This window comes from Nestor notabilis, unplaced genomic scaffold, assembly GCF_000696875.1.
Source record: "Nestor notabilis isolate BGI_N333 unplaced genomic scaffold, ASM69687v1 scaffold5981, whole genome shotgun sequence".
NCBI lineage: Eukaryota > Metazoa > Chordata > Aves > Psittaciformes > Psittacidae > Nestor > Nestor notabilis.
In genome coordinates this window covers 37829-48619 of record NW_009915048.1, presented here as the reverse complement: position 1 = coordinate 48619, position 10791 = coordinate 37829, and the positions used below count along the sequence as shown (strand labels likewise).

The window sequence follows — 10791 nt, the reverse complement described above, 5'->3', positions numbered from 1 at the left end:
TGCCCCTGTGGTGAAGGGCGGTGATGAGCTTGTCCTGAAGCAATTCAGCTCTCACAAGACAGCCTCGAGCAAGTTTCTCCATCCAACCATTTCCCAGTTGGAAATGCTCTGAGCCTTCAAGCCTCTCCTTACAACAGGGTCACTGGTGAATGTGGTGGAGCACGCTGGGTGGTGGGACAGAGCAAGCACACTGCTCCCCTTTCTGCAAGCCGTGGGGAGCCGTGCTGCCTCCAGAAGGGAGGCAGGGCTCTAGTACCCTGCACCAGTAGTTACCTGGGCCTGACACAAATAGGAATTGATCAAAAGCGGCTTTAAAAGCTCCCGCGTTCCTGGAGGAGAAAGTTCCTCTTGTTGAAATTGGGTGGGAGAGCTGCGGTTTTTCCACAGTTCCTTTGATTTGTTGCCTAATGCAGGGGATGGATAAATCTCTAAGCCCTGAGATTTAGGGCAGGATTCATACTTTACGTCTTCAGAAGACGTAGTAAACAGCCCTATGCTCTCTAATCCTGGAAGCAGGTTCGTACCTGCTCGCTCTGTATAAACTGGACCAGCTACAACAATTTCACATTGTGGCTGAGTTCAAAACATCCCCTTGGGGATGAAATGTTTATTGCAGGAGGGTTTTAAGATGGTTTCTGAAAGGGAGAAATGGATTCCCACCTCTATACCCTGCACAGATCCTGTGGCACTGCCACATGGATGCAAAACTGGTGTGACTGTGTGAGTGGTGGGACAACCTGGCCCATAGGAAAGCACTTGCTGGTAACCTTTGTCACTTAGACTTTCCCCACTGTATAGGCAGAGGGTGGGTGGCCTGTCTACAATGACAAGGGGACCTTCATTTACCAGGGTTGGCCGTTACCAGGATGGGGAGGTGGTGGCTCTGCAGAAGGAATGGGGTTACTTACAGAATCTTTAGGCTGTAGAGGCCAGAGAAAGCTTCCCCTGGGATCCTGGAGATCTGGTTTCCAGAGAGGCGTCTGCAGTGAAGAGAAGAGCCAGTAAAGTGTCAACATCCTTGTAATGACAGTCCCTTGTCTGCAGAGGCTTAACAAGTCATTCGTCTTGCCTCACCTGCAAGCTGAGCCATGGTCACACACTTGGGCAACCTTTGCGTTTCATTCCCGTACAGTTGGGGAACAGGCAAAGAAAGTAATAGCTTGTTACTCCTGCCAGGCCTGAATCCAGCGTTATCAGTGTGCAGTGACAGCTCATGGCTCAAGTCATTCCCTGGACACCTGCAGAGGACCCCACTCCATTTTACAGCACAGGCTGCCTGCGAGAGGCAGCTCTGCTCAAGGGTTGACCAACCTACAGACCCTGCTCTGCGCCAGGCACCTGACAGTGAGGGTGGAACAGGGGAAGAACTTCCTTCTGCTCCCTCATGCATGGTCCCGAGAGGACTCTCTCTAAATCATGGACCCTTTTCTGTGCCTTTTGTCTGCATGTGGCCTGTTTCTGCGTCCTGCAGGTTCTCCTTTGTCCTGTCCATCAAAGCTCGATGCCACTTGATTTTCTTCTACTCCCTCATTCCCAGCTCTATTTTGACCTGTGTAGTCACAGCTAAAGCTCAGTTCCTTCAGGACATGAGTTTGGTATCACTGCTGTGAGGGGAGACAGGGGAAGGGGCTGAAGATGGGAAGTACTATGTAGGTTCCACAGTAGAGCCAGCTCATCTGTCCAAAACCAGGACAGAAAAGTCAGAAGTGGTTCTTGAAGACATTACAGCTGGAGATAACTGTAGAGGGAAGACAAGATAGAGACAATGAAGCTTAGGAAGGCTGATGGATGAATATGAGTGTGAACGGATGAGAAAGGAAGGCAAAGTGAAGAGCAGCATCACAGATGAAGGTGGAACCAACAGGGGGACAGGACAAAGAGCAAGGGACAATGTTCCGAACTGGCTGAAAGTATTTGTCCACAGAAACCTGTGGGATTTGTCATTGTGCAGCATCACCTGGTCAGAGCACTCAGATTTTAGCAAGGCCCAGAGCAGGCTGGGGCATTAACAGGGATCTGGAATTTTCACTGACATTGGAAACTGCACCACTGTTACCATCACTTTCACGGATGTCCATCACTCGAGTCTAGGTTTGACCAAAGGAGAATCTTCTCCTCTTGTTTCTCCAATGAGGAAACATGGACCAAGTCCCAGTGCCCATCAGTTAGAAATCACGAAAACAGATTTAACAACCTCTTAAGACCCCAAATTGCTGCTGCATTTGTGCTTTACTATCTGATCCCCCATGTGGTCAAACAAAGGTCAAGGTTGGACTTCTCCATGGTCACAGGTAAGAAACTTATTGCCCGCTTGATTTGTATCTCCCAAAAGGAGACAGCGAGCATCATTTGTGACCAGACTCATCTTCAGCAAGTCCAAAGCAGGCCCAAGAGGTTGGGCACAGATGCTGGCAAGCTTTGTATACTCATTTAGCATTGACAAAACTGGATGTTTTGTCTGTGAAGGAGGCAGGTGTCGAGGCTGAGCAGTGTAACCCAGGCTGGACACAGAGTGTATTGCAGTGGGGACTCTGCAGAGGTCATGGGGAGGATCTGGGCTGTTCTGGGAGCTGCACATCCCGGTGGCAGAGCAGCATGTGTGGGTGCCCGAACCCTCTCCCTGCCTGTCTCTCCCCTCCGGAATCTAGAGAAAATTGCTCCATAATGAGGCCTCTGACAGCACAAACAGCACAGGGTCGTCCCTTTAATGTGTGCGAGCAGGTTGTAACGTGCCTCTCTGCAGTACGCGAGCTGCCTGGCAGGCTGGGCTTTTTGTCACTTGGGGGCTGTGATTTGGGGTAATTGCTCCTTTTGATTGCTGATTTCCACATGGGAGGGAGCGTTGTCCAGAAGACTGGAGCGCTCGCCCACAGGGGAGGTATTCCTGCACTACAGCATCCTCAGCCTGCTCCCAGCATCCATCCTACCAGGCTGTGCTTGCTCGGAGCGGGGCTGTCTGCCCCCATGCCTTAGCTGGCAGCAGTCTACATGTATTCACTGTTAAATGTGCCTCTTGACCTGTTTCCTGGCAGCTCTGCACCTTTATGTTCACTTTCCCGGGTGTGTTTGAGTGTTTGATAAGTCCCTAAATGGATCTGGGACCTCCAGGATTAGCAGGAAAGGAGTGTGGAGCTTGAGGAGCCCAGGCTGGGGCTTCTTGTCTCAGAACAGGGTGGCAGGGAGCCGCATGCGCTGGTGGGACACATGCTGAACCAGCTTCTGGCATCTCAGCATCATGGGCAAAACAGAACATGAGGGGAAAAAAACAGCTTTCTGTGGGATATGCCCTTGTTTCAATGGGCACCATCTCTGAGTGAATTCAGAGGCACAAAGCATCGCCCAGCCCCAGGCGTTAGGTCTCTTTTTAGGATAGACAGATTCAATTCAGCTGTTTGTCCTGCTGTCCTGGAGCTTACACCGTGAAATAGGGTTGGGAGAAAGAGAAAGCTCTGGATTTAAAGTGCCCGATGGAAGAAGAGGGAGAGAAGGGGCAGGTGGAAGGGGGGGGCAGGAGCTGGTGTTGGCTGGCTTGCTCTGGAAAGCTCGTGTGTTTGGTGGATTTTAGCTTCTGCTCTCCCCCCACCTTCCCCACTCCCGTGATTTCTGGGAACGTTCCTCCAGGCTTTGATCTGCATTCCCAATGCACTCCAAGTTGGAACAAACTCATGGTTTACCACCTCATGGTTGCTGCAGTTCAGTTACCACAGGCTCCCACCCCCTCCTGTATCTTGGGCTTCTTGGTCATGCTACAAGTTCCATGGCACACCCAAAGGCTGTTTGTTGGGCATGATTGCTCATGTCATGTGCTCAGGCAACACGATGATGCTCTTATCATTCACATTAGGAGGCAGGAACATTGCCCATTGGCAGGACAGGACAAACATGTGTGTCCATATTCCAGTGGAATTTTCCCCTTGCCAGATCTTTATTGGGCATGTCAGCCTCCCCCTTTGATCTTCTGCTCTGGTTCATTTCTCAAGTACTAACATTGTCAAGGCAGAACCTATGCCCAGTTACTCCATGCTCCTGTCTAAACAGTGTCATCGTGCCAACACTGCGCCATCCCTTGGGCACACAGGGGACAAGGGCGCTGTGTTCTGCTTCAGTTCGTTCTTGTGCTGGTGCAAAAGAGGAATGAAGCCAATTAAGTCATACAAGTGAAAACAACGTACGTTGGAGGAAAAAGCCAGGCTTGAACTCTCCCTTCCCTTACAGGAATCTTGTCCTAGTCTGGTATCACCTGGAGGTGTCTCTAATGTGATCCTTGGTGCCTTGCTCCATCCCTGAGGACAACACCAAGCAGGCCTGTTTCTAATTCTGCTCTCTGTACCCCCATCAAATGCCTGTTCCAACCTGATAGATTGATGGCATTCGTTTCTTTTGTTTATGGTTCTCAAGCCAGTTTTCAACCCACATGAATGTTCGCATGCAAGCTAGTTTGGATTCATTTGCCAAGTAAGATTTAATAAGACACAGCTCCTTAATGAACAACCCAATGCAGGACACTGAACGCCTTCACTCCATTGCCTTATGTTATAAACTGTCAAGGTTTTCAGGGGACGTTTGTTAGCTCCAAACCTTCGGAGCAGTTTTGACCCTTGACTCTATTCTGTGTGCCCCACTTGGGATACCCCAGAATAGAGTTAGTAGTTTGGAAGGCAGTTTTCAGAAAAATTGGGGCCAGCTACCCTCACTTGCAAGGATTTTTCAGTTGCTGCACACAAACCCCAGCCTAAATGGAGCAGAAAAAGAACTGAAATCTCTAAATTTTCACTACATTTTGAATTTGACTTGGCCTCTGCAATAACTTGGCTTCATTTCTCAGTGTGCATGATGGAGAACCTCTTAGAAGCCCCTGTCTCCTGTCCCCACCTGCAGCTTGGCCAATGACTGCATCCACCCCATGCCAGATCGCACAGGGATGACCTTTGGAAGGCTTCCTCATGGGAATTATCCTTTAACCCTCTCTGTGCTTTTGCCCACCTACTGAACTGATGATCAGTGCTGGCCTCTGCCAAGGATCAATGTCAACCAGGAGGACCAAAGTCCTAGACCTCTTGTTGCTAGCAAGTTGCATCCTAGAGCTTTCTCAGACGCAGGACCTCAGCAGCATCCTGAGGGAACCATGGAGCCTAAACATGTAGGGAGCTGCAGCTCCTCACCTACAGCCATCAGGAGATGGAGAGCTGTGTCAGGCAATGTTGCCTGCAGATCTCAGCATGGCAAAGCAAGGTCATAGCCCTACAAGCATTTGCCTCTCTACCATAGACCTCTGCAGCCTGCTATGTTATGGAAAGCAAACAAAGCTGCTCTGCTAGGAGTACCCAGCTCCAGAGATGTTATTGCACTGCTCCAGGAAAGGCTTTTTGCCATGGTGCCAGCACACTTGAACATTGCTTATAAATGTCAGCACCCTTTACACAGCAGAGCTATCACTCCTGAAGGGGTCATGCCCCAAAGCCAGCATTACTGCTGTCCTGCCTCTTACAAGCACGAGATTTCCTTGGAGTGGGACCCTGTGTGGGACAATATCCCCAAAGGTGGATGCTTTGGATGTCTAGGAGCTGATGTGGGTGATGGAATAGGTTGCCCAGGGAAGTTGTGAATGCTCCAACCCTGGAGGTGTTCAAGGCCAGGCTGGACAGAGCCTTGGGCGACATAGTTTAGTGTGTAGTGTCCCTGCTCATGGCAGGGGGGTTGGAACTAGATGATCTTAAGGTCCTTTCCAACCCAAACCATTCCGTGATTCTATGGTGAGTGCTCCAACACCAGGCAGGGGCACAACGAAGCAGTGATCAGTGATGGCTTCTCTGGTCCTTGCACCTGCATCGTAAGAGGCATGGAAGGGGGTTCCTTCCCTGGTGCAAGGGAGGAGAAGAGGGCTGCTATGTTCACAGCGTGCATGTTTGCATTGTATTTTGTTTTGCCTTTATGCTGTTTCTTAGCCTCCAGTCCCTTCGGTTGCAAGAGCTGTCTGAGAAAGGGAACAGCCTGCAAGGGGAGGCCACGGTGTGGGTCCTGAGCCTGCTGTGCCTGCGCTGATGCAGAGGCACGGCACTCCCCGTGATGCTGAGTACCTCTGCCCTGGGGGCCTGAGAAGAGGCAGGTGAAAGAGCCAGTGGCTGGGAAGGGGTCTGATCTTGCCGCTGTGCCCTGAAGCAAGAGGTGAATGGCAATGAACACCTGCCTTTGGCTGCAGTTTCTCTTCTTGGCACCAAGTGCTCTTGTTTGGATTCAAAGCGTGGTAACAAAGCCCTTGCCGGCAAACACATTTCAACATGTTATTATTCCCAGGCTGGCTTTCAAGATCCTCTTTCTATTCCTTCTGTACTGATTGCTCTTGTTTCTCTTGGCTCCCAGCTCTGGCTTTTCAGGCTTCATTAACTGGAATTTATTAGCAACTTTAAACAAGCTTCCTGCTGCCAAAAAGAGAGAAAGAAAGAAAAGAAGGGGGAAAAATAGAGAAAGAAACAAAGAGGAGACACACTAAACTCCGGGCTGCTCCCTGCCTGTGTGAGGCCCAGCTCTGAATGAACACCTCTGTCACTGGCAGTTTTCTTTGAAGGGCAGGACTAGTGAGTGCTGGGCTGAGATCATGCCTGCTTCCAGCACAGCCTCTCCTGTCTCCACTCTTTATCCCTGCTGGAGATGGAGGCTGGTGGTGACAGAGGAGAGCACAGATTGATGGAGAACCACTAGAGAGGAGCCCATGGTGGCGTGGACTCTTCAAAGCTGTCTGAGACCGGAGAATCTGGTCTCTTGGCACCCTCCAAGCACAAGTGCTAATTGCATCCGCAACACCTTCCTAAGCAGCTCACAGTAAAAGCTAATGACTAACAGGTCCTGGCACACCTGAGGGGCCCATTCTCATTGCTGAATGGATGGGTAAATAGAGGCACTGGCAGAGAAAATCACCTCACCAGGACCACACATTGAGCTGGAGCACTCCTGGTGCCTTCATCTGTGCCCCAACTACAGCACTGACTCTAATCCCTTGTGGGACACAGCTCCCGGGGGGATCTAAGGCCATGCGGGAATGTCCTGTGGGACACAGCCCAGATGGACATCATGGTGTGGCTTGGGTGATTGATTTGCTGTCCTTCAGACCCTCATGTGCCACCCTGCTCTCACTTGTTCCTCGCATGCCCCCAGCCAGCATGGGTGCGTGCAGACAATTAACACACTACGGGCTCAGGTGGATCCAGCAACCTGGATTCGCAGTGCTCCATGCAGCTGGAATGATGTGCAACAAGGCACATTTGTCCTCAGCGTCCATGGGACATGTGCATCATCTACCTGCTTTTGCAGCTCTCTGTTCTCTTTCCATTATTCCTGTTCCTTGGCCGAACCCCAGCTCCACGCAGAAGCTGAGCCTTCATCCAGCTGCTCTCTGAATTTCATGAAGCTTCACCTTCATGGGGAGCCTGAGAGGGTGCTAAATGAGAGGCACGGAGAGTGGAGGAATTGTAAAAGGTGTGAAACACCAGCTCTCCTCCAAGCTCCTGTGACCCTGGGCTACTGGGACTAGATCTAACAAGAGAGAAGATTGTCAGGAGCAGAGCATGAGAGGGAAACTATGAGGAGCTTGTGGAGGAGGCAGAGGAACATGAACTTCCTCTGACTGTCAAAGAAGATGAGTTTTACAGACTGCATTCACATGTGTTCAAGGGCCAGGGCTGTCAGGAATTTCTAGGAGTATTAGACCAAGGTAAAAATATCCCAAAGACATAAGAGTTTCCAGAGGACCTGAAAAGAAGACTTGAAAATATGTGTTGAATTTGGCAAATATTTTTGGCTGAGGAACCTGTGACTTTTTTCAAGCATCTTTTTTTAAGGCATCTTTGCAATAAACCAAATATGATTTGAAATACCATTTAGTTTTCAAGTTTGACAGGCGGACAGGCAGGTCCTCCTCCTCCCCAGGAGGCACTAACACTGAGATACCTGGATGGTCCCTCATTGCTCAGCAGGGTTTTCTGGTCTTCACTCATTTTGCATGCCTCAGCATGGGCAGCTCTTCCATGGGGAAGTAGACAGAAAGCTTGGTCTCATGTGCAACATGTCACCCCACTGCATAGATGAAATCTGCAGAGATTTGAGCTGTTAAACCTGAACAAACTTCTACTGAGGATGTGTAAACATGCAGGATTTGCTTGATTGATCCTTGTGCACATCCTGGGTACAGAGTGTGATCCCATCCTGAATGTCATGGTCCTGATGTAATGTTTTGGGATGGAAGTCTGGTAAAGATAGAAGTGAAAAGAGCAGGGGAAATGCCAGGCAAGTTGCATTACTGGTTGATGACAGCCCTATGAATAATGTACTCAGTGTCCCTGTCTGGATGTTGTTGTTGAAAGAATCACTTTTGATTCCTGATAATATGTAAAAATCCTTCCTTGCTTGATTTCATATAAATTGCTTGATTTCCATAAATAGGATTACTGTCTTATTGATGTCAAATTCAAGCAGGAACTTGACTATACATAGACATGTAATGCTACATTTTCCATTTCCTTTCCTAACCATGATATTTTTTCCTAGTCAAAATACCTTCGTTTTCCAACTGACGACTTGTGGCATTTTGAACCTCTACTAAACTGTTCTCTAACAACTTCCAATTATTTTTCAGATTTTCCTGTTTAAACTTTTCCTTTTCATCTGTTTCATTCATAATTATTTTTGGCTGTGGGAAGCTGGCTCTCTTGGAGCCTCTGAATTCATTGCTGCTTGAGACTGTTCTGTTTGTACCTGACATGTAATCAGGCCACAGTTGCTTGCAGGAAGACAATAGTTAATTGTATACAAAAGAGTATGGTCTCTGCGTATGAAAAGCTGTACTACCCCCAGCGAATGCTTTGGGTGTCCACTCTGACAAAATAGGAAGAGAAAGGTTGCAAGATGGATGCAAGGTCTTGCAAAACCCACCTTCTGTGCACAGCTCGAGCTCCAAAGCTAAAGAAGGATAAAAAATTACTCCTGGTCAGTCTGTAGATGCCTAATGGGGAAGGGAGACTGCATAGCTCAGGTCCTTACAAGTCTAATGAATAGAAACAACAGACAGGTAAAGAAGAACTGCAAAACAAAAGCCCATGGTATGATCTGGTAATTATGAGATTTGACCTGTTACGGGAACAAGGCACAGTGGTATCTGCTCCAGTCTTGTTAGTCAAGAGTGAATGTTCAGAGGAGTAAGTTTGTCTTTGCATTTGTGTGTCTTCATAAGTATGTAGAGTCACCCACAGACTCTTTCTAAATGCACAGATGGGGCTTCCTGCTCATGGCAGTGGTGCCTCAGCACATCACCACACAGTGAAGAAGCTCGTGTCAGTAAGGGGTTAGGCAGGTCACTGCAACCCATCCATATCACTGGCATTACTTTCTAGCACTGCAAGCTGATGGCTTGGGGTCGCCCCACTGCAGAACACACGGCCTAGAACATCTGGGAAGTGAAACTGCCTCCGTTCAAAGTACTGCAAACACCTATTCTGTAGGGAATTCTGACATTTTGGAAAATACTGGGTTTGAAACGTTGATGTTGTTTATGGCGGTGGCAGCAAGAAGTGGTTCAGGAAAGTGTTTCGTTTAGGTTAAGCTGCAGTAAGTGTTATACACAGAGAGTAACTTCACAATACGTGGATCGAATGCAGCATTAATACTAGTATTTCATGAAACGTAAAAAATGTGTTTTGAAGAATCTGTGTTTCTGAACAGAAGCTATTGCGTTGAAAGGCACAACATGAGAGTAACACCTGGAGGCATTTCTCATGATCAAGTTGAATAAGACCATACAGGAGCAATTTACCCAGGCAAAAATGGGCAGCCTAAACGTTCTGCCCCCCAGGTTGCCATTTTTGGGGCTCCCAAGGGATGCCAGTGGTTTCTGGTAGTTAATTTTCACACTTTCAGACGTGGGGCCACTCCTTCACTGACACAACAGCCACACATCAATGCCTGGGGACTGCGTTCTGCGTGTCTGAGTGCGTCTGCTCAGGCTGCAACACACGTGGGTGCACGATGGACCATCCCAGCCTCTGGGACAAAGGGGTTTTACTTCAGTTGCTCAGGCTTATTGCCACCCAAACTGCAAAGTGCCCGGGAGCTCTTGCGTCTGTGGATGGCAGGAGGCTGTGACTGGCCTCATACAGGGGCCAGTCAGAAGGATGAATGGAGCTCCCTCTTTGCCATCTCTGCTCCCGGGTTAATTTTTCCATAATGGATTGGGTCCTTTTTTATTTTGCCTTTTGGCACAAGCACCATCTCAGCCTAAAGGTAATGATCACAGTCAAACCCTTAAGCTAGAGTAGCAAAACCCCCCTGTTCTGGTGTGCAGCCTTCTTCCATCTCAGCCTGACAACACTTGGGGTTGCTACCAGAGCCACAGGCACCCTCTCCATGTCCCCTGGACCACCCCAACAGAGCTCTGCCTGCTGCGGCTGCTCCATACTTACAGCTCCTCCAGGAAGCGCAGGTGACGGAGAGTCCTGGGCTGCAGCTGGCTGATGTTGTTCATGCTCAGATCTCTAGTGAGGAGGAAAGACAGAAGTCTCTGGTCAGTCACAGAATAACCCCACGACCACGCTCTGTGTCCCCTCTCTGCTGAGAGGGAACACGAGAAGCCCCTGCAAATGGGATTTCAGCATCAGTGTTTTAGCACAGCTCAGGCTCCGGCTGCAGAGGGATGGAGAGCAGCAACCAGAGAGACACTTGCTCTTTTAGGGTGGTCTTCCAGAGCTTCTCCAAGTTATGGAGCAAGTTATGACGTTTCTTACCACCACAAGCAGTATTAGTGGC

General features: G+C 49.2%; 1 protein-coding gene across 1 annotated transcript in view; it reads right to left on the bottom strand.

Moving 5' to 3' along the window:
- Nucleotides 1-10516, bottom strand: part of LGR6 (leucine-rich repeat containing G protein-coupled receptor 6) — a 66089-nt gene extending 55573 nt beyond the window's left edge. The window contains exons 1-2 of the mRNA XM_010023931.1: nucleotides 10449-10516; nucleotides 909-980 (exon numbers count right to left, since the gene is read on the bottom strand). Coding sequence (XP_010022233.1) covers nucleotides 909-980; nucleotides 10449-10510 — 134 coding nt within the window. The 5' untranslated portion in view covers nucleotides 10511-10516. The remainder of the gene's footprint in view (nucleotides 1-908; nucleotides 981-10448) is intronic.
- Between the last annotated feature and the right edge of the window lie 275 nt (nucleotides 10517-10791).